Source organism: Stegodyphus dumicola, chromosome 4 (genome assembly GCF_044657685.1).
Source record: "Stegodyphus dumicola isolate Sdum_Otavi_A_Nest chromosome 4, ASM4465768v1".
NCBI classification, from domain to species: domain Eukaryota; kingdom Metazoa; phylum Arthropoda; class Arachnida; order Araneae; family Eresidae; genus Stegodyphus; species Stegodyphus dumicola.
This window is the reverse complement of record NC_140771.1, coordinates 233,590,238-233,614,857: the sequence shown is the minus strand read 5'-3', so window position 1 is coordinate 233,614,857 and position 24,620 is coordinate 233,590,238. Positions and strand designations below refer to the sequence as shown.

The 24,620-nt window shown below is 33.4% G+C and overlaps 1 protein-coding gene across 3 annotated transcripts in view; it reads left to right on the top strand.

Moving 5' to 3' along the window:
* The window catches only part of LOC118195602 (uncharacterized), a 47,922-nt gene extending 38,326 nt beyond the window's left edge, over nt 1–9,596 (top strand). For all 3 annotated transcript variants that reach the window (XM_085816069.1, XM_085816070.1, XM_085816071.1), the window contains one exon: nt 3,011–9,596. In XM_085816069.1, coding sequence (XP_085672195.1) covers nt 3,011–9,394 — 6,384 coding nt within the window. In that variant the 3' untranslated portion in view covers nt 9,395–9,596. The remainder of the gene's footprint in view (nt 1–3,010) is intronic.
* Nucleotides 9,597–24,620: the final 15,024 nt, after the last annotated feature.

Sequence of the window (24,620 nt, the reverse complement as noted above, 5' to 3'; positions counted from 1 at the left end):
ACTATTCTTCATTCGTGATCTATTGAACAGGGAAATTTTTTATCTAAAATATGTTCCAAGTAAAGATAATCTGGCTGATCCCATGACAAAATCGCTGACTAAACATAACTTGATAAGATTTTGTGGAGAGACTTTTTCTGGATCCTGAAAAGCGGCAACAATGTGAGCGACTGCTGTGGGCGGTATCCTGTTTTCATGAAGGCGGCATCTTCAACACAAGTTAGCGGCGATGTTTCTAAGCTGTGATTTTACGTGCGTAACTACAGTGAGTGGCTTTTTGCCATTTTAAGTGCTCTCAAGGATTTAATTTAATTTTCCAGGTGCCTTCTTGACCACGAAGCATGGACTTATTGATTGTGTAGCAAATTTCATTATAACCATGTAATTTCTGTTTAGTGATATGTTTTTCGCGTATTGAATGCCAGTATTTGGAGATCAGGTGAAATATTTTTTAATAGTGTAACATTCTTTAACGGAAAACCCTTGGGGTTAATGGATTATCAACTAAGTGTAATTTTTTATCATGATTATGTTATACTCTTTAAGTTTCTGATATTGATTAAATTTATTCATTGTGTTTTTATTTTTATATATTGTTAATAAATTGGATAAGTTTAAAAATTTTGTCTTCAATATCTGTACAATATATAACCTTAGGGAGCTTCTATTGCTACTTTTGCTAAAAGTTTAATTTTACAACTTTAAACTTTGCTTTTGCATCACGGATCCTTGTATTAGCTCATGGTCTAAAGTAAGTGTTGTCAGGATGTTTTCAAAACAAGAACAACGATGTTGGATAAAAATTGAATGTGCCAGAGGTCGTACAGCATGACAGTGTCATCAAAGGCTTCAAGAGGCTTGCGGGGAATCTGCATTGCCTTACAGAACCGTAGCAAGATGGGTAAAAGCATTCAATGAAGGAAGCCAAAACGTGGCAGACATGCTGCAGCCAGGTTGTCCGAGTGTCAGCGATGCAGACGTGCAAGCTGTTGTCGCACTAATGGACAGAGATCGCTGCCAAACGATTTGTCAACTGGCCAGAGAAAAAGGATTAGCGCATACGACTGTGCTGCACATTCTGAAGGAACGCCTGTCCATGAGAAAAATTGCTTCACGATGGGTTCCACATCAGTTGACGGAAATGCAGAAATGGCTAAGATACGATGCTGCCCAAACTCACCTGGAGCTATATGAGCGCGAAGGAGATGCTTTTTTACGCCGTATCATTACTCTGGATGAGACTTGGGCCCGATCGTACCAGCCAGAACTGAAACGCCAATCGAACGAATGACATCATCACGGGTCACTACGACATTCGAAATTTCATTAGAACCCCAGCAGTGTGAAAGTTATGGTGATTCTCATGTACGACTGTGATGGTGTCATTCTAATGCATACCGTTCCCCCACAGCAGACCGTCACTGTGCAGTATTATTTTGGAGCACAATCTCCGACCAGCTTTGAGAAAAAAACGGCGACACTTTCTGCAGAATGCTCCTCTCATTTTGCATGACAATGCTCGGCCGCATGCAGCGCAAGCTGTGACTGAATTGTTCAAGCGATGGGGCTGGGAAGTGCTTTACCATCCACCATACTCCCCAGATCTAAGCCCTTGTGACTATGACTTAATTCCTAAGATGAAAGAACCACTTCATGGCACTCGCTTCCAAACTGTTCCTGAGGTTCTTGCGGCAGTAGACCGGTCCATTCAAACTATCAATAAAACAGGCGCTGCTACAGGTATTCTGCGACTTCCAAATCGTTGGAAACGGGTTGTACACAATGCTGGCGACTATATTGAAGGACTGTAAAACATGGTGACATGAATCACTTTTGTATTCCTTGTAAATAAATAGTTGCCACTATTAAAGTTCCAACCCTCGTATTTACGGGATCTGTTGATTAGTAATTGTTTCCCCCTAATGTTTGCACCAAAATATTTAGGGGTAGATTTTTTATTTATTTTTTTAAAAGTCATTGTAAGTATAGTATAAGTCATATTAAGTATTATATTCTAGATACACTGTTATATCTTTTAATCTTTATATCTGTTGCATGTTTGAACATTATATCACTTAATTCCATTTGTAATTATCTCTACCTATTAATCTCCATTAAACAGCATAAGCAGTTTCACTAAATGTTTTGAAGATGATTTGGAAATATTTGATACTTGAGAGAGTTACTAATAAGTCTTTTTTGCGGGGGGGGGGGGAAGTATTTTGTTTACCTAATGTTTTGAGTATCTTTTCATTTTTATCAGCTTTTGATTTGCTATCAGATTATTTATCTTACATTTTCTCATTTACATTGCTTCATTATTCCACTGTCTGTTTTACTATCACATATACCTTATTGTCTTCATATCTGACATCAGGAAACTTATTATATATATATAAATTTCATTCCATTTTTGGCATCCATAATGTTATGTTATTGTTTAAATTTCAAAAACATTAGAACATCAAAATACTTTATAGTGCACAAACTGCAAAACTAATGCAATTTGTAGTTGCAAACTTTGACCAGTTGTGTAGGTTAGTAATTTAGTGGCAACAAAAAAATTGCTCAAGAAATGATGTGACTATTCATCAGCAGCAGTCAGAAAGAGTGATTGAAATTATGATTTCATGTAAATGGCAACCAGAAACAGCATTTGATATAGTAAAAATTGCAAATCAGTATCATAAATGATAAAATTTGCATCATCAGTGTATAAAATATGATACACAATAAATTATGTATTAAAAAGATTGTTCTTTAAAATGGTTTATTTTGTTCTTTTTATATGAATGTATTACTATATTTTAAAAAAATATTTTCAGATATTGTGCTGCATGTATTCATAACATGCTGTTATTGGTAATTTTGTCAAAAATTGTAACACTTTGCCTATTTAAACTTTAAGATTTACCTTGCTGAAGGTTCTTCAAATCTGTGAATTAATGTATCATGTATATCAATCAGATATTGTTTAGTATAATTCCCTTTTTTGTATATATTATTTCAGAAAAGCTTGAGAACTAATGAACCAACACCTGTTGAATTGACTAATGCTCCAATGCAGAATTCAGTGATTGCAGCTGAACATCATCAAAAATTAACAAGTTTGAAGCATCCTGATAATATGACACAAGCCATAAAGGAAAATTTAAGCTCTTTGCAAAATGATATTAGGAGTGTAAGTGTGCAGTCCTCAGCGGAACTGCAAAATTTGCACAGAATGGATTTAGATGCTGTGGCGAGTTCAGAAATTGCATCAAGAAATGAACAGATGTTAGAGAAGCAATCAGTTCAAGAGGATTCAGAATGTGATTCTAATATAACTGCTTTAATTACAGAAATGGTTGATACAATTTCATCTAATAATAATTTAGAAAGGTTTGAGGATGAAAATTCTGACATGAACTTTTCCAAAGTGGAATTAGCAAAAAATAATATTGTAAATGAAGCTGAAAGTTCAGAGCTTGTAAAAAATGTTTCTTCTGAAAAGGAAACCAATAAAGGTAAAATAAATAAAAAGAGAAAGTATATTGAGATGGATTCTGATGTTATTAATTCTGAAGTTAAGAAAACAGTGCAGATGATAATGGAAAAAGTAACTAGTAGTAAAAATGCTAACTCTACAGATAAGAGAAAGAAAAAGGTGTTTAAAGCATCATTTACTCATAAGAATGGCGGAAAGTATTCATCTGAAAAGATCAAAGGCACTGATATTCCAAACAAATCTGATATTTCAGTATTTCAAGAAGGGAAACCTCCTTCTAAGTCTGTTGTAGTTTCATCGAACGATTTCGCCTCTCGTGTTTCATTTCAAAAATCTGCAAACTTGAATAAAGATCATAGTATAGGTAAGCCCAGAAGTTCTAAAAAGCTAAGCCATAAAACAGTTGATTTAATCAATCAGATATCTTCAAATTCTGATGATGGGGGTAATTCGTTTAATATTATAGATGAACAAGTTAATCAAACACCAGTTTTGAATACTGATGCTGAAGATAATGTGAATCAGTTAGTACAGTCATCTACAGATAAAGTTGTTGAACATATGCCATGTGTAAACAATGAAGTTATTCTTGAAGAAAGATATGAAAAATGCACTTCTTCTGCAGATATGAAATATTCTACTCATTCTCAAGATGTACTAAATCCATGTCAGTCATCTGAACTGAAACAAGTCAAAAATGAAAGGAATAAAGCATCATCATCAATTCTGAAGGAAAGGAAAAATCATAGTACAAATCAGGCTTTAACAGACAAAGTAACTTCATGTGAAGTCAGTCAATCTGCTACTGATTATGATCCAGATGGAAAAGATTTGCAGGAATGGGAAACTCATGAACAATCTCAGTCTGTTTTAGAATCATGTGATAGCATATCTCATACTGTGGCAGATCCTTGTGCTTCTAGTACAGAAAGTGAAGTCTTTGAAAAAAGCAAAATGTTAGGGAGAAATAAGACAGAAAATACAAATGCTGCTAAAGTTTCATCTTGCGAAGTAACTCAATCTAATAATTCAGAAAAAATGTCTCCAAAAAGTACTGAAAATACTAATGAATGTGAAGCATCTGTTAAGAATTCTTTGGATAATGGAGCAGAAAATTTTTATCCATCTCCCAAAGAACTTAGAATGCAAGATGCAAAATTTGGATGTTCTTTGGTTGAAGTCAGCCAGTCTGATAAAGAATGTGAAACTCAAAAGTTTAAAGGTTCAATAAAAGGTATTAAGAAATCTCTACAGAAAGAAGGAATGGTTTGCAGTCAGTCATCAGATTCATCATTTACATTTTCAAGAGAAACAATTGTTGATCCATGTGTCTCATCATGTGACATCAAAAACCGTAGTCTTAATGAAGAAACGATACCAGCTTCTTCATCAGAAAATGGAAATTTAAGTACTTCTTGTGAAGTTACCCAGTCTGATAAAATTGAAAACTTATTAACTGAAAATGAAAACAAAAGAGAATTTAATGAATGTAGTCAATCTGTTAATAGCATAGCTAGTGCTTCAAATAATGTAGCAAGTGAAACTGATTACTTTCATACAAATATATCCTCAGATTCTAAAAACATTGCTAGTACTAAGGGAAGTGCGTCTAAAGATACATTATGTGAAGTTAGCCAATCATTCAAGTCAGACAGTCTTGATTCAAATTCTTTAAAACAAGAAAATTTAAAACTTGCAGGTAACTCTAGTGAGTGTGAAGTGTTTTCAAGAAGTGATCATTCAGAAAGTTCTGATGCTGGAAACAATTGTGCTGATAATTCATATATTTCTTCAGAAAACATATTTTCAGATTCTCTGCGTGTAAATGCAAATAATATGCCAAATCCATGCGAAGTAAGCCAATCATCCAGTTGTGAAAATGATCTAACATCAAAAACTGGTACATCATCTGATGATAAAACAAATACAAATGAATGTGAAGTATTCCAGAGTAAGAGATCTATACAAGATTCAAGTATGTCTTCTGAAGGCAAAAAAATACAAAAAAGACCACTTTGTGAAGTCAGCCAATCTATTGTATCTGAAGAAAGAATTAATAAAGGGAAAAATTCTGGTGTTTTAGGCCTTAAAGCAAGAGAAAAAGCTAGTGGAGAAGTTGGAAATAATTGTGAAGTTAGTCAATCTCTTAGTCGTGAGCAAGAATTATTTGAAACTAATGATGATAACATTACCGCAAGTAAAATAGACATAGCATCCACATCACATTCATCTAATGAATATGAAAAAGAAATGGAATGTGAATCGTCAGACGATATATCTGATGATATTTGGAATGATAAACATAGAAATAAAGATTTAACAGGTGAAGTTTCTCAATCAGACAGATCTCAATTTAGAGATAACTCTCTTCCACATTCATCAAAATTGATCAGTACAGATATAGGAGATTCTAGTGAATGTGAAGTGTATGGTCAGAGATCATTAGATACTTCCTTAGAACAACATTTAAATCAAGTAAAAAGTGGTGTAAAGGAAATCTGTGGATCATCTGAAGATGTTGAATTCTTTCCGGGCACACATACATCTTTAAATTTAAAATCTGAGTGTAAAAGCTCTACAAATGAAATAAGCCAATCGATAAAGTATGACAAAAGATTAAAAACTTTTTCTTTGGATAAAGAGAATAATACAAATGAATGTGATATGTCAGGACAAGATGGAACTAATATCACCAGTGGACTAGCAAGGGATATATGTGAATCTTCTGAAGATGTGCATGTTTCTAATCCTGTTGTTTCATTTCCTGATGAATGTACCTCATCTATTAGAGATACAAAAGTTTTGACTAATGAATCTGAACAGTTACTTAAGGTGTGTGATTCGTTATCAAATGCAGAAACCACTTTGTTGATGAATGAAACAGAAAATTGTAATATTTCTCAATCAGAAAGCCAAACTATAAATGATGATATTGCATCTGTTGGAGGAAACAACAATTTATCCCTAGATTCATCTAATGTCCTTGATTCTGTAAATGTTTCTTCATCTGTTGATAGTTTGAGTTCTAGTTATATAGATTCGATTTACTCATCATCTGTTTTCTCGAACTCTTCACATAATTATTTATCAGTATCACTACTGAATTCAGAAGTTACACAATCTTGTGCAAAAGATAGTCCTCAAAAGCAAGAAGAAAATACAGAGACTTTAAATAATGAGAATTCATCTGCATGTCTGATAGCTTCAGAAACAAATGATGAAGTCTCACAACCAATAGAATTTAATGGTGTTCAGTCTTCAGATGATTTAGAACATACACATTTAACACTTTTAAATGATCGAGTAAATGCATTAGAATCCTCATCTGCATTAAATAAGTCATTTTCTATTGATGAACCTGGGACATCAAGCAGCACTGCCCACAGTTTTCAGGATGATTTTTCTGGACCTGAATTAGTAGAATCATCAACTGTAGCATGCCCATTAGCTCAAAAAAAGGAGCTTGCTGAAAATATAAATTCAGTTACAGAAGAGCAAGATGTTAAAGATGTCCACAGACACATAGAAGCTTTAAAGTGTATATCTAATGCATCCAATAAGAATGATGATCAAAATCAAAAACTTAACATTTCTGAATCTCAGTCTTCTGGGCCGGTGATATTGCAAGACAATTTGGATCATTCAGATGTAAATCAGCTCTCTGAGCAGCAGTCAGTACCATCTAAAATCGTGTCATCTTCTAGAGCTGAAAAGCAAATTCCAGGTTCTAGACCATCTTTATTAGAAGTCATAGTATCATCAGCAAGTGACTTCAGAAATTCATTAATCCACGAGGGTAATAACTTTGTTAGAAAAAAGAGTCAGCGTTCATCACCAGGACAGGCTGTTGAATCCTCATCAAGCAGTATAGAAGCAACAGATGGATATTCTGAGTCATTTAATGAAGCTATTGGGTACTCAAATGAGCTTGATAATCAAGATAACAAAAGTATTCAAGCTGGAACAGATCCATTAAAAGATCAAGTAAATGAATATCCAGATTCAGAAGTTTCTGGCTCTTTTGAACAAATTCCCAGAGATAGTATTTTGGATGAGCAGAATAATAGTCAGCATCAAGTTAGTCAGTCCTCTGAAATTGTTAATACACATTCATCTACCAGTAAAGCTCATACTTTACCATCTGATATCACAGAATCCTCTCAACGAGATTTTGTGCAGTCATCAACCAGCATCTCCAGTGTCTCAGGATGTGTAACACTAAAGGATTCTTCTTTAAATTCAGAGCAGGTTAGTTCTGCTGAAGAAAGTGTTTTGACTAGTAATTTAGACATTAGTGAAATATGTGAATCTTCTTCTGCACAAGATGTAGTATCAAATAACAGAAACACTCCAGTTGCAAGTAATTCTGAAAATCATGGTAATGTCACAGAATCTTCAGCTGGTATGTTAAAATATCCTGCTAATTATAAAACTATTTCACAAGTTGAAAATACTGAAAGTGAAGTGTCTTCATCACCTTGCGATACTCATTATTCTGCATTAGACATGTCATCAGTTGATGGAAGTGGACAATGTTCTGTTGTTGAAGGAAACATAGTGATACAAGGCAAATTATGTAGAGAATCAAGTAGGCCAAATGACTTATCTCATGACACAGCAGCATCAATTGATAATCAGGAGGCATCATGTAGCAGTATCACATCTAATTCAAATTCACTTCAGTGTCTTCCTTGTGGATCATCATATGCGGAAAAAAATGAAATCACAGAATTACATGAGGATAGATTATCATCATTCAATGTAATTGGTTCATCTAATGAAGCGAAAGTATTAATACAAGGTACATCCTCAGCATCAGTTATAGAATTAGACCAAAGTGAGGACAGAATTCAACTTCATTCTTCTCAAAATGAAGGGGATTTGAGTTCATCAGATGTAATTTTTGAAGCAAATGTTGCTAATTCACCACTAAATGAAGTAGAAATTGTAGCTGATGTATATGAGTGTGATGAAAGTAGTGCTTCCTGTGAAATGCAAAATAATTCTTCCTTGTGTGAAGTAACAGAATCTCATGCAGTTACAATGGATGATTTGTTAGAATCCTCCCCTGGGGAAAACAAAGTATCTTGTTCTGTTTCAGAAATCTCTTTGAATAATCAAACATTTTATAAAAATTATGGGTTTAATGAAAATGAGTTTTATCAACTTTCATCACATGAAGCTGTAGCTAAATCACCTGATAATTGTGAATCATCATATGAAGTGAATATATGTGATAATGTACTAGCAATGCAAAGCATATCACATGCTGCTTCTGAGAATGAAGAACTGAGTATGTATTCTCATGGAGCAGATTTTGAAAATGATTCTGTTCAATCTTCATCATTTGAAGCACCATTTTCTGTAAGTGAACAAATAAAAGTTATTTCTTCCCCAACTTTTACAGATGCAAACTGTTTTGAAGTGCAAGCACCTTTGACTTCAAATTCATTCATGACATTACCATCAGAAACACAGTTTCTGGCTCCAGACCAATGTGACATATCTTTAAATAAATTTACATCATCGTCATCTTCATCTATGTGTACTTCTGAAGTTACACAGTCCAATCCTGAAGACTCTGTCATTGTCTCTAATTATAGTACATGTAAAGACAGACAAAGTTCACCTTCAACTTCAACATCAAATAACATAATTCATGAAACAGATAGCTCGCAGATAGCTGTATTAAAGACAGAAGATAATTTGTACTTAGACAATAAGTGTACTTCCAATAACTCTTCTCATTTATGTACTAATGAAAATGATGATTATTCGACCCAAGAAACTCATTTTGAGTGCACTGAGGAAATTATATCTGACTCTCACTCTGATGTAGATAATTTAGCTGATTCAACAGAAGATGGAACTGATATGGGTTCTTCTGATTCTAATGCAAAGTTATGAAATGCATTAAAAGGAATTTTTAAAAAAATGTATATAACTGCAGAATATTTATAGGTTTTTTTTTTTTTTTTTTTCCTTTGGACTATAAGATTTTGTATAAATGTATTAAGAACAGTAAAGACAATTTCTATTCTGTGACTCAATTTTCATCAAGATTGTAAAATTATTTGAAAATGTAAGAAATAAATCTTTATATTTACTGCTTATTTTATATTTATTCTGTATGTATATAAAATATTTTTTTTTTCAAAAAATATTTTTCAAGATTTTTGTATTTTACTTTTAGATCTTAACATTACCTCCCCCAAAAATATTTATGTGTTAGTTAAAAACTTTATGCTAACATATATATAATGAATATAAAAATCTTGTGCTTGATCTACCTTTCCCAGTTTTCAGTACAAAATTTAAATATGGAATTTTGCAGAATGGTGTAAAATAGAATAAGGATTTGAATTAATTTTAATATTTTCAAATATTTTAAATATAAACTACAGAATAACCTAGTATATGTAGTCTCTCAGGAGGTAGAAAATGCCATAAAAACTAAATATGTATTATGGAACAAATAACTAATATAGAAAATAAGGGTTATTTTCTAAAAATTGACAGAACTGCTTAAATTTTTTTAATAACCATTAAAGCTATGTGCATTAAAAATATCAGTAATTGCTCAAAAGGGGTATTAAATATTAAATGATAAGTAAAAAATAATTTTTTTTTCAATCAGTGCTAAGCAACAAGAGTGGTTTTTTTGTTTTGTTTCTCCAAACAAAATACTCTTAGCTTCGTGATTTTTCTATGCCCCCTCTCCTCAGAATGCACTTCAGGCCTCTTTTTCACAGAGTAAGAAGAAGAAATGTGTTTAAAAAACTAGAAGATGCCTTAGCATACGTGAATGAGGATAACTTTCCTGATCCGACAGGCCCACCAGCGGCCGAGCGGTAAAGTCGCTGATTACTGGTAGTTCGGTCCGAGGTTTGAATCCCGCGAACGGGCTGACTGCATGGGCGTTTTCATGGTTTTCCCCATGTGTAATGTGTATACGAGCCAGTTTCCCTTAGAAAGTCCTCCACGAAGACATCCCTTAGGCAGATATCCCTCGTGTGCTTTGCCATAATTAAATACACCACACCACCTGATCCTACAGAGCCTCTTCCATCTGCTCTTGCATATTTTCAGATTGTCATATCAACAGATATGATAAAATTATTATAATGTGGGTTGAACAAACAAATTCGTATAGTTTTCAACAAACAAGAACTTCTCTTATGGTCACGGCAAATGAAATAATATGAATGATTATCAGAATAGGATTAGTCCGTAAACTTCACATTAGAGGATATTGAGAAGAGGGAATAAAGTATGAACTAATTGCAGAAGTAATGTCTAGAAACTGATTTGAAAAAATCTTAAGATTTTGCATATTGTGGATAATTCACGAATTGATGATGATGTTAGAAGTGACAAATGCTGGAAAGTGCGACCATGGTTGTCTAGACTTAGAGAAAACATGCTATCCGTTCCAGGTGAGACCAAGCAGTCTATTGATGAAATAATGATTCCATTTCGTGGAACAAACCATATAAAACAATATATGCCTAAAAAACCTCATAGCACATCGGGTTTAAAAATGTTGACCCGGTGTGGACAATCAGGCATTTGTTACGATTTTGATGTTTACACTGGAAAATCTGAAGGTTACTATTGAGATAAAATTGCCTATGCATTATGTCTAGGAGCAAGTGTTGTGGTGCAGTTATGCAGCATTCTAAATAACCCAACAAAAACTACTATCTTTTGCAGATAACGTTTTCTCTGGAATCCCATTAGTATGTGAATTATCCAAGAAAAATATAGGATTTGTTGGGACTTTGAGAGAAAACAGGCTAATGAAATGTAAATTAAAGAAAAAGAAGGAATTGAAAAAAGAAGACAGAGGATCCATTCATTATTCTGTAGCATCTGTAAAGAACGCATATATCATAGCTGTAAATATAAATATTGTAACCTTAAATATTTGTTTTTCAGTTATTACTTTTAGGATCAAAGAACTGATGGTGTGCATCACTGGCCAGTGTAATAATTTCATTAGGCAAAGATGCCACATGCCCTAGAGGAATATTTACTCAAGTTAAATGTGAGAAATGTAAAAATATCTTTGTTTTAACAAGAACAGAAACTGTTTTTGAGCTTATCATTTGTAAATAACTGTACATAAACTAAACCAAATCTAAAAAAAATGTGTTTGGAAATCACTTGATTTGTGCCCTAATCTGCCCATGGTAGCATATTTGCTATCATTTTCACAATTTTTCGCCATGTTTGTTTTATTTAATCTAAAATAACACTCTTTTTAACTAACAAATAATTTTTTGTTTGGAAATTTCTTGTGGTGGGCAGTAGAGGGTTAAGAATTAAAATAAGATTGAATAAATGTAATGAAAATTTGCATCAGATGCAAATTTTTTGAACACATCTGTTTCTGAGATAAATGTATCGTCATCGGCTATGAAATTGTCAAAGTAAAATATTCCGAAATTTTCAGGAGATGCAGGAAAATGGTTTTCAAGCTGCGATTGATCAGAATAAAGCGCTTACCAAGACTGAAAAAATTTGTATACTTGAAATCTTTATTGATAGGGCAAGCATATAATGTCGTTGAAGCATTCCAGTTAACCGGACATAATTACGATTCGTGCTTAGAACTTTTAAAAGAACGCTTTGGAAAACCAGAGAAAAATTATAAAATCACATATGAATAATCTTTTGGATATAGAACCACTTAAAAATTCTACTGTTTTTGAGCTTATCATTTGCTCAAAAACAGTTAGAATTTTTAAGTGGTTCTATATCCAAAAGATTATTCATTCGAAGCTTAAGTAATTTAGGACTAACTTCGGATTCGTACGGACACTTGTTAAATCCGATATTATTGAAATTATTGTTCATGATTTGATTCTCGAATATTACCGAAAGCGTGATCCAAAAGAGGAATCTGATGTTACAGGTTTAATTGCTTTTTTGAAAAAAGAAATTGAATGCTGTGAACAAACGTACACAGTTAACAAACCGGAACCGAAATTCATTCCATTGAACGGAAAGAATAAACACTTCGACAAACACAAAAGTAATTTTAAATACACAAACAATAAGTTTAACTCTAAAGTTAACTCCTCGTCGGTGGCAGAATTATTAGCTCCCATAAAAGAAGAAAATTGTATTTTTCGCAAAAATAACACATAATAGGGAAAAGTGTATATGAGAAGCGAAATGTACTGAGATTACAAGGTAGATGTTATATTTGTCTGGCTCAAGGTCATAGATTGTCAGACTGCTCTGAGAAAAACTCGTGTATACTGCCAGAAAAAATATAATGCAACCCTTTGTTACAAAAATGAGAAAAAAACCTGAAACATCGCAATCAAAAGGTGTAGAAAATTCAGCGTGCAATCACATTAGCATCGGTAAGAATAAAATATTTTTTACAGACGGCGACAGTAGAACTTAAAAGTAGCTCACGCAGTAAATTAGTTCGTTGTTTATTTGATAACGATAGTCAACGCTTGTATTTTCAGAAACGTCTGTCTAAACAACTGGGATTAAAAGTCGTGGGAAGGGAAGAAATTATGATTCATACTTTCGGGATTTAAAGTGCCTACCAAACAGAACTGTGCGCGAGTGGAAGTAAAAATGAAAAACATTTTTGATAACTAGGAATTAATTATTGAGGTTTTAGAGACTGATGAGATATCAAAAGCTGACCTAGACTATCCACCCGAAAATATTAAGGAGTTGTTAAAAGATAGGGGATTAATTTTACCGGATGTTGATCACGAATCTTTAGATAACAACAACGTATCTTTGCTCATTGGAGCTGATTATTATTGGAAATTAGTAAAGGACGAAATTGAACGTTTGAACTCAACATTAGTTACAATGGAAACCAAAATGGGTTGGATTTTAATGGGAAAACTGTTTGATCACATTGAAGATAAGGAAAATGTGACTCATGCCGTCGCAGTGACTTCTTTATTAATTCACACATCGAAGATTGAAAATTTTTAGAAATTAGATTTATTGGGTATTCGAGACCCTGTTGAAACAAAATGCAGAAAGGAAATGGAAATTGCCTCATTGAATCATTTTAACGAAACTTAAAGAGGGAAGATATGAGGTTTAGTTGCCTTGGGTGATAGAAAAGAACTGTTTAAGTCAAAATTTCGATATTGCTTGACAGCGTACAGTACGACACACCGGTGGATACAAGAGGGCAAATTCGAGGATTACGAAAATGTGTTCACAGATTGGTTAAATGAAGGAATTATAGAGGAAGTCCCTGAACACGAAATGAATGATCAATGTCACTATTTACCACATAAAGGGGTATTCAAAGAAACTTCGACCACGAAATTTGCGACCGGTATTTGATGCTTCATATAAAGATAAAAATTCGCGCTCACGTAATGATTGCCTAGAAAAGGGTCCAGATTTTGCTGGAACAAATTATTCCTACAATTTTAAGATTTCGCAAGAATAGAATAGGAGTTATTTCAGACATAAAAAAGGCTTTTTGGAAATATCAGTGAATAAGAGTGATCGAGATTTCTTACGATTTTTATGGTGGAAAGACTTTGACTAGGAGGAACTTAGAGTTTTTAGACATAAACGCGTTGTTTTTGGATTGAATTGCAGTCCCGTTTTATTGGCTGCTGTATTAAGCCATCACATTGATCTAAATTCGTCTAAGTATCCTGAAACAGCGGGAAATTTAAAAGAATAATTTTACCTAGATAATTGCATCACATCTGTTCCTGATGAAGAAATACTTACGTGATTCATCGAGGAATCGAAACAAATATTAGAGTCTGCGTCATTCGACCTGAGAGGGTGGGAGCACACTTCTCTTTTGGGAAAAAGTTCTATTCGTGGATTGATGATTTGTCACTTTTATCCAATGTTAAGTCCAAGGGCTTAAGATATAAATGGAAATGAAAATCTTAGTCTTCATACATTCTGTGACGTAAGAAAACAAGCCTATGGATGTGTTATTTATTTAAGAAAAGAAACAAGTGAAAAATGTATCGGTTTATTTTCTTCTAGCGTGAGTAGAGTGAGTCCATTAAGAAAAATGACCATAAATAGTCTAGAATTATTCACCTGCTGTATAGGGGTCAGACTCGCAGCTCTTGCTTTACAAACACTGAAGTTAGATAACATTCCTAGGAACTATTGGACAGATTCGAGTACTGCTCTTTCTTGGATCCAAACAGATGACCATTGTGCGCCATTTGTCGCAAATAGAGTAAAAGAGATACGAAAATTGTCATTGGAATCTGAATGGCGTCACATTCCAGCAAATTCGAATCCTGCAGATATACCATCACGAGGGTGTTCGGTTAAGATATTTGTGATCTCTCGCTGATGGCAAAGGCCAGAATGGCTTATGAAGAACGATGAAGAGTGGCCAACTAGTGAAGTGATTACTAACGAAGAAGAAATCATGAGAGAAAAGCGAAAGAACATTGTTTCGACTTTGGCTAATATCACCGCTGAAAAATGGTAGCTGATTTACTTTTCAAGTTACTTTAAAATTGTGAGAATGATTTCTTGGATTCTAAGATTCATAAATAATTGTAGACATGGAGGGAGAAATTATGGCAAAACCCTGAGTGTTGAAGAATTGGACATTGCTGAGAAGAAATTAGTGAAGATCGTTCAACAAGATGCATTTCCTATTGAAGAGCAGTTGAAGGGACATTTTACTTTCAGAGATGAAGAAGGGATTATAAGATTGAAAATGAAGATTTTTAGAAGACATGACGATGAAAACTTCCGGTGCCCCATTGTACTTCCATCGAAACATGAATTAGTAGAAAGAATGATATAAAGCTACCATTTACAACTTTTACATGCTGGTACTCAAGTTCTTTTGACCAGTATTCGTCAAAAATTTTGGATAATAAAAGGAAGAAAAACAATACAAAGAGTCATATCGAAGTGCGTTCGTTGCAAGAGACATTCGGCGAAAGTTCCTGATACAGTCCCTTGTCTTCTCCCAGAAGATCGAGTCAAAGATGCTTATGCATTTGGAGTGACGAGTGTTGATGCAGCAGGACCATTTTATTTAAAGGAAAATAGAAAAGCTTGGATGTTGCTTTTTACCTGTGGATTTTATCGTGCGGTTCATTTAGAATTAATAGAAAGCTTATAAACTAATGAATTTTTTCTCGGATTCCGAAGATTCATAGCAAGAAGAAGACGACCTAGAGTATTATACAGCGACAATGACACAAATTTTGTAGGGGAAAGGAATTTACTGGAACCAAATTATCAGAAGTTCTTCGACAAATGGACAAAAATTCAATGGAAGTTAAATCCACCAACCGCAGCATGGTGGGACGGCTGGTGGGAGAAACTGGTTCAGATGATTAAGAAATTATTGAGAATTTTTTTCCTGAGAAAAGCATTTCTTTCATATGAAGAAATGTTAACTATTTTATGTGATGCAGAAGCAAATATCATCTCTATACCATTAACATACGAGTCAGACGATTCCACCGATTTATGAGCACTCACTCCATCTGTGTTTATTCAGGATGTGCGAACTGAAGGTGTTCCGATCTGGCCAGTTTGGATAAAACCAACTTATCGAGAAAATGGCGATACCACCAAAATTTACGTATAGAATTTTGTAAAAGATTTAGCAATTAATATTTTGGAATGTTAGTATATCGACCAGAGGCCGTACTTTCGCGAACCATCAAGAAAGATGATTTAATGTTTATAGAGGACGATAGAAGTAAAAGAATAGACTGGTCCATGGGTCGTGTAATCGAGACATACTCAGGAAAAGACAACATCAGAGTGGTGAAAGTAAAAACATCTAGTGCTGAACTGTTAAGACCAGTTCAAAGAGTATTTCCAATGGAGGTAGACAATAAAGAATCTATCTTCGAGCTTAAAACTACTGAATCATCCACATCTTCGAGAAATACTGGTAAAAAGGATGATTTAGTAATTGATACTAAAGACTGTGAACTTGAAAATTCTGATAAAAACATTCAGTTTAGTAGATATAGCAGAAAAATTGTGAAACCAAAGAACTCTAATTAGTTTAATTTTCTTTTCAGTACCACTATTTTTTTTATTCTTTTCTTTGAATTTAAATTTTGTTTACGATTTGATTTTTACAGTTTAGTGAACTAATCTCTTTACTAGTATTTTTCAGAAAAGAATTTTTTGTCTGTTGTTTAAAGAATGTATGTTTTCAGAATATTAAGTAAGTGTAAAATATTCAAGATATTTGTTACGCCTAGATAAAATTGTTAATTTTGGTAAGGTTTAAATTACTCATCTTATTTCAATTTTATTATTCATCAATTCATCTTATTTCAATTTTTATTTCACAATTGTTTTGATTTTTTCATACTTTGTCAAAAATCAAAAGGTGGCAGAAATGTTACAACTCGAGCGAAAGTTTCGCTTCTGCCAGTGGCAACGAGGTGTCAAAAAACGAACGGGGAAGGGAGCAGTTGCTCACTGTTTTTTTTTTTTTTTTTTATTGAACTGCGGTGCTTAACCACCAGGGTGCCTGGGCGCCATAGCCCTACCCCTCATCGAATAACATGATAAAAGTTTCGAATTATGAGAAATATAACTGAATGTGCTAAATAATTAAATGAGCAAGAGTTTAAATTCATAATTGCTAATAGTTAAATACGTATTTTTTCCTGAAGTACCTAATTACTAATCCATACATAATTGACTATTTTTTAACAACTATTTCACAGAAGAATACATGTACACACAAGAGAAACAAAATACGAAGTGCGACGCCTTAGTGCCACTAGTAAAAACAAAAAGCAATCAGGAGGAAAAAAGAACAATATACAATAAAGAATCTGAGCAACAATTTGCATAACACATATACAAAATTACACATTACTAACATTTAGGATCGCCCTTCGGTTTCTCTTGATAGAATTTGATACGAAGGGGGGATAATCTCCCTTTCGATTTGAAATTAATCTCGAATTATATATATATTGTAATATAAAAGATGTGTGTAATTAAAAAATCATTAAGACTTAATTGAAGTAGTGATTTGAATCGAATATAGAAATCGAAAGCTCTCCCAAATAGTACAATGGATTAAAGAAATAACAATTGACATTTAAGGCTTGGACTACTTACAACTTTCTCTGTAAAAATCATCCTAATATTCCCCATTGCAGTATCACTTATATAATGTCATCTGCTCATTTTCCAAAATTAACTGTGTTTTTGGTTTTCTTCTGTAGTGCAAAGATAAAGGCTCTGCTAAAAAAATGTCTGATATTGGACACCACATGACTTCTTTGTACGGTCTATTACATTATAAACAGTTTTTACTACACTTCATTTAAACTTATTTCCTCGAATTATTCTAACTTAAATAACCAGTCTCCCCAAGGTAAGTTGAAAATAACATCAAAAACTGAAAATTTTGGAATTAAAAAACCTAATTAGTTTTGATCATATTGGATCCAAACTTCTTATAATTGCATTTTCCCTTAAACATTATAAAACTTTCTCAAATAAAAGTATAGGAACCGAGAGAGAGTTAGATTTCGTTATTTGTCAAAAATTATTATTATTTTAACTTTGGCATTGCCAAAACGTGATTTAAAACACTTCCATATTTGGAAGCATATGACTACGACCAACGATTGCGAAAATAAAAGTTGGTTGAGTTTGTATATATATATATATATATATGTTTGGTATTTCTGATTGCTATAAAAAAGGGAAGTGCACAACTAGATGTTATAGCAGTCCATATACAAAATTTCAACCTTTTAGGCTTAATTTGTTCTGAGTTATGCGAGATACCCACAGATGTCACAAAAAATCCCTTCTGAATCCGTTTTCGTAAAGAGAGTCCTTTATTCTCTTCTACGTACAGAGGTCAGGCAAAAAAAAAAAAAAAAAAAAAAAAAAAAAATCATCCAAGTGGACTTGGGAACAGTCAAAAATATAAATAACAAATGATATGATAAAAAATGTTTTTATACCTAAAATATTTTTCTTCTTGCATGAAGTAAAGGAAGTATTGTAATAGCAAAAGGTTTCACATATCATATTTCAACCGAAATATCCACTTTTAACGCTCTAGAATTCATTTGGACATTTTTTTCCCCCTAGACGTGTGTACATAAGAACAGATTAAAGGCTTTTTTTCTCCAACCAGATTGTAAAATGGATTCTGAAGGGATTTTGTCATGACATCTGTATGTGCGTATGCATGTTTCTCGCATAATTCAAAAATAGTTAGCTATAGAACGTTGAAATGTTGTATATGGGATTATAGTAATTATTTAAATAATTATAATAACCATTTATTATGTTATAATTATAAATATGTATTAAGAAATTTTTTCAGTCTATATTAATGTGCATTAATTATTAATTATAGTATTATTATTATAATTATTTATTGTAAAATTATTGTGATCAGTTATAATACATATTATGGTAAAATTCATGTTAATGAAAATTACACAATGTCGTATAATAATTATATTGTATTATGTAATTTTGTATATATCTAAGTTATTTTAGTGAAATTGTAGTAACTTTTCTTAATGTAACAGGAAATTTCTGAAGTAAAGTAGCTCTTTCAGAAAAATGACATTACAGGGGCAAGTGAGGTAAATGGTAATCTCGCGAAATTGGCGAGACATAACCAAGCTGGCAATTAATTTGGCAAGAAATCTCCAAAGTTGGCTACCATTTGGGTCTGGTTCCTGTATAACTGTAATTGATTCCTATATGTAATTGTAACACCTATATGCCTTCTAATTTCGAGAAATAGAAGGTACTAGAACTTTCTCGACGGCCGGGTGAAAACTATATAAGACCGGAGAGAACACCTGCTCTTAGTTTTTCAGTTCAGAGTAAACTCCGGAGTATTAAGATCTTCGTGCGAACTTCGCCCTTTAGATGCACTTTGCATTGCCTTGAGTTTAACATTCTTAGTAGTGTAGAGATTCCATGGTGAGGCAAGACACAAGTATAAAATATATAAACTTTATTTAACACATCAATAATGACATTCCGATGAGAAAAGGAACTGCCGCTGCACGCACGCCATTCTCTCCTCCATCCGCACCTCATCAGAAGCGGGCATGCGCTGCAGAACAACCCAGACCACGAAAGTTAGGACCGCACCCTAGCAGCGAGGTAGGAAACAAATTAGCGGCCATGTCGTGGGGCGGAGATGGCCAGCTATTGATAAGCACCATTTTAAAGCGCTTCAGATTCCTGCAGTGAGTGGTGGGAGTAACTGAATCTTCACTGTGGGACATATCAGCGGAGTTCCTTGCAATATGACCATCGCTACTGGAGCCAGTGTTGCCCTCATCCGAAAAGATTTCCCTCAATAATTGAAATGTAAATTCATCTGGGCAGAGGGCTTCGTCCAGATGTGCAGGCTCCAAACTGTGTCCGGTGATAACATCGACGGCAGTGGAAAGTTAAACGTTAACATAATGTTTGGAAGTGCCGGCTAACACAATACGGCATATATTCGGGTTAGACTTCCTAATCTGCGTCTGAGGACAGAACATTTAGATTTATGAGCGATGAAATTCAATAATAAACCTTTGAAACCAAATCTAACTGCGAAAGAAAGAGCTACAATGCGCGAAATTCATTCTAACCCGGATATTATCATTTCAAAGGCCTACAAAGGTGGCCAGATAGTCGTCATGGATAAGAACACTTACATCGATGGTGTCATTAAAGTCTTAAACGAAGGACCATATAATCCGATCCCTAAAGATCCTTCACCTTCGGACCTGTCAAAAATAAAAACTGCGATCAAATCTTCACAAATCATTTCTAGTAACTTGAAACATTCGCTTATCCCATCTGTTGCGAATTGTGCCAGATTATGATGCTCTTCCCAAAATTCATAAAAGTGGTATTCCTTTCCGCCCTATTGTATCAAATTTAGCTACTGCCTCGTATCCATTAATTAAATATTTAGTTTCTAGATTTTCAACTCTATTAGACAATAACATTTACACCATAAAAAATTCAATAAAGTTTGTAAAAAAAGTTAAAAACATTTCTCCGAGAAATTTACTCATGGTTTCTTTTGATGTAAAATCATTATTCACCAATGTTCCAGTAGAGGATCTATTCAGATGTCTAGAAACCAGACTTCGCGAATTTAATTTCTCTTGCATCGAAATTGATGAGCTAATTTCTCTCACTCAACTCTGTTTGAAACAAACACATTTTGTTTCCCAAAATAAATATTACAAGCAAACTGAGGGATTAGCCATGGGAACCCCCTCAGTCCCATCCTGGCTGATATCTACATGCATTATTATGAATCAAAATTGTTTGAAACTTTAAACTTCCCGGCATGGTTCCGCTACGTAGACGATACTTTTACCCTGTTTGAAGGTAATAAAGATGATTTAAATAAAGTTCTTTCAACAATGAATTCTATTGATCCTGCTATTCAGTTCACTTTTGAACTTGAGACTTGCAATTCTCTTCCGTTTCTCGACATTCTGGTCACACGTAACACATCCAACTTCAGTACTACAGTTTACCGTAAACCTTCATCGGTTTGCCTTCCACTACACTTTAAATCATGTCATCCGACTAAACAAAAGTTAGCTTCATTTTATTCTTATGTTTTCCGGGCTCTTCAAGTTTGCTCCTCCAAACTAGCCCTTGATGAAGAACTAAATTATTTAAAAGCAATAGCTATTGACAGGGGCTTTTCACCCAACATTATTAATCAAGCAGTTAAAAAATTCTCATTTCAACACACTAAAAGGCACACTCTTGTTTTAGGAGATTATAAAAATTCTGTTGTCATTCCCTTCTTTCCATCAATTAGCTATAAAGTTGGACATATTTTGCAGAAATTTAACTTTCGGGTTGTTTATTCTCCCATCGATAAAATTCTGAGTTCCATACTTAAGGACCCCATTCCGGATAAGAATTCCTGGGGTATTTATAGGATTCCTTGCCAGTGTGGTTTAATTTACATTGGCCAAACTAAGAGAGCCTTAAAATTTCGCGTCAAGGAACATGAGGCATATGTTAGAAAAAAGGAAACACAGAAGTCTTCTGTTGCGCAACATTGTTGGTTCGAAAATCACACTTTCAATTTTTCTGCTGTCAAAATTATTCAAAAAACATCTTCCATTGGAGAATTGGATTTTCTAGAGGCATTTCACATTCATAAAAATCTTTCTGTTCTAGTCAACGATCCTAATTCATCTTTGCCTTCGGCCTTTAAATAAATTATGTTTTAGTTCTGGTTTCATCAACAGATGGCGCCGCTAGCTTATTTTCAGTCCAGGCTTTCTTATCTTTTCTGATCATTATATTCTATCTCGTTCATTTGCACTTTTTGCAGCTGAGGATGGTGGTTCGGTAAAACCATCGAAACTAGTCCTGTGAAAATTTGAAAACAGAACGCAGATTTTTGTTGTTTGACTTGTGAATTAATATTTGTTCAGCGTGTTATTGTGTCTTAGTCATATTCAAGCTTTAATTCCGATTTTTGAATGAGGTTAACTATAGATTCAGGTGCTTCTTCAATATTCTTTGCTCCTGTGAGAACATCATCTACATAGGTATATTCCAATAGGACTCTTGAAGCTTCTGAAAATCTTATTTGTTTCTCTATGGCAAGTTGTTTTAAAGTTCGAATGGCCAAACACAGAGCTAAATAGTCCATACGTTAACTGTTAGAAAATGGACTTCTTGATGCTGTTCTTCAGGTCTTTCTCTATATGATTCTCTGGAATTCAATACCATTTTGACTAGACTTTATTGGAACATTTTTTTTAATATCTCCATTGAGTGCGATACAGTGAGTTCTAAATTTTAATAGAATATTGAACAATTCACTTTGAAGTTTTGGGCCTGTATGGAGAATATCATTCAAAGAAATTCCTGATTCAGACTTTGCAGAACTATCAAACACAGCCTGTAATTTGGTAGTTTCCTCTTTGATGTCTAATAACTCCAGAATGAGATAAATAGAAAAACTCTAATGTGATTTTGAAAAATCGACATTTGGAATAATCTGCATATGATTCATAGTTTGATATTCCCACATGAAATGCAAATATTAAATTTTAATTTTCTGGATTTTTTAATTTCTGGATTCTTTTGAAGTTTTCTGTCCAAGAAAAAGAATAATTTCTTCAGTCACCCAACAGAACTTTATTCTTCAATGGAAGATTGAGAACATATCTGCTATTAGAATTTTGACTAGTGTGATTTAAATAAAATGCTTTGACATCTTGCTCTTCTTCATTCAGTATACTCACATCTGAAACTGACCGAGTTCCCAGAATTTTTTCATCAAGTTTTTAATGTTTACGAAAGCTTGAAAACTGATTGAGGAATTCTAAATTCGTTTGTAAACGGCCATCATTCCTGAGATGAGCCAATGCAATTTTTAATTTAGAGCAGGTGGCTAGTTTCGATTTCCCTCTATCTCTCCAATTTGAATTAAGTTTAAGAATATATCTACACCCAGAATTATGCCAATTCTCCTTATGTAAAAAGAAGCATCTGCCAGTCGTAATCCTTTTAGATGAGGCCAAATGTATTCTGATACATCAAATTCTGGCATCAGCTTTTTGACTAGTACAACATTAAAGAAGTTCTCATTATTAAAATGAGTAAAATTTAAACTAACTACTTTCATAGAACATACAGCAACAGTGTTTTCACATCCTAGAATAGTGTGTTCAGATTTTTGAAATGAAAGCCTTACTCGATTGCATGATTCAGTGATTACAGATGTTTGAGAAACATTATCAATTAAAGCTCGGCAATCAAGAAACCATCTTTGACTATTCTGCACTCTTATAACAGCTGTTGCAAGCAAAATGAAATTAGAATTCTTTGCATTCCCTGTGAAATAAATGTTTTTTTTATCTGCTCAAAATGTGTGAAGAATTGTGTGTTGTTTCTGTTTACATGCCCTGCAAGATGTAGTGAATTGGCATGAGGAAACACTATGATTTGGTCTTGCACAATTAAAACAAAGGTTTGTTTTTCATACGAAGTTCCATCATCAGTATTCATTTTAAGAAATTTCTCGCATTTATTTAAAATGTGTGGTAATTGGCAAAGTACACAAGAATTCTGCTTCAATTTTACACTTGTTTTAATACTGAAAGTTTTGTTAATGGATTTTACTAATCTAGCTTGACTATGACAATTGCCTTTACGCTCTGAAGGCTTCTAGCTTGTTTTTCTTTAAAAAAAATTAAGGATGGAAAATATGATTTGTATGTTGATTTCCATTTGATTTTAAGTGAATCCTCTAGCTTATGTTAAATAATGAATATATCAAAAGAATTTCCAATAACAAGACACCCCAAGAAAAATTATACTATGAGAACATGCATGAGAAAATACAATAGTTCTTTCGTAGCTCATGAAATTTCGTTTTATTCTTTTAATTGGAATTTTCATTATGAAATTGATATTGGGAAAGCAAATTTCATTCTGACAGTATCACACATTTTTCAATGTTGCTAACCTTGAATGCTTTTTTTAAAAAAAATTACAGTTGTGATGCTATGATGTAACTCAAATCTTGCTGCATTGTGAATATGCATAGGTATGGAAAAAATAGAGGTCAAGTCTTGGATTTCCTCTAATCCGAATGTTGAAAATACTTTTTTAATATCAAATTCTTAAATACTTAAAAAAATGTTAAAAGCTTTTAAATAAAGCAAAAGGTTGAAATATGCCTTTAGTGTAAGAATTTTTAAAAATACAACTAATTTATTAAAAAGTTAGATGAAATTTGGAAAATGAAGTGCATAAGTAAATTTATTGAATCATAAGATTAATGTTAGAAACAGTCATCAAATTTCCTCTGCGATGTAACTGATAGCATGTCTGACTGGCGAATGGAAAATTTTTGGTTCAAATATTGGCAAAAACAAGTCGATTTTTCATGTTTTTTGCTTTGAAAGAATACTCAAATAGCTTTACTGTGGTACCCAACCAAAATGTGTTGTGTGATAATTCATCACTTGGATTTGATTGACTTAATTTTGTTCTCTTCTCACCCACTCTTTAAGTGGAGAAGAATGTAAGGAATTATTGCATACCTTTATATGCATTCTTGTTGTGTAGCTAGTAGCATGCTTAGCTAGCAGTCAGAAGATACGTATTGGAGAAA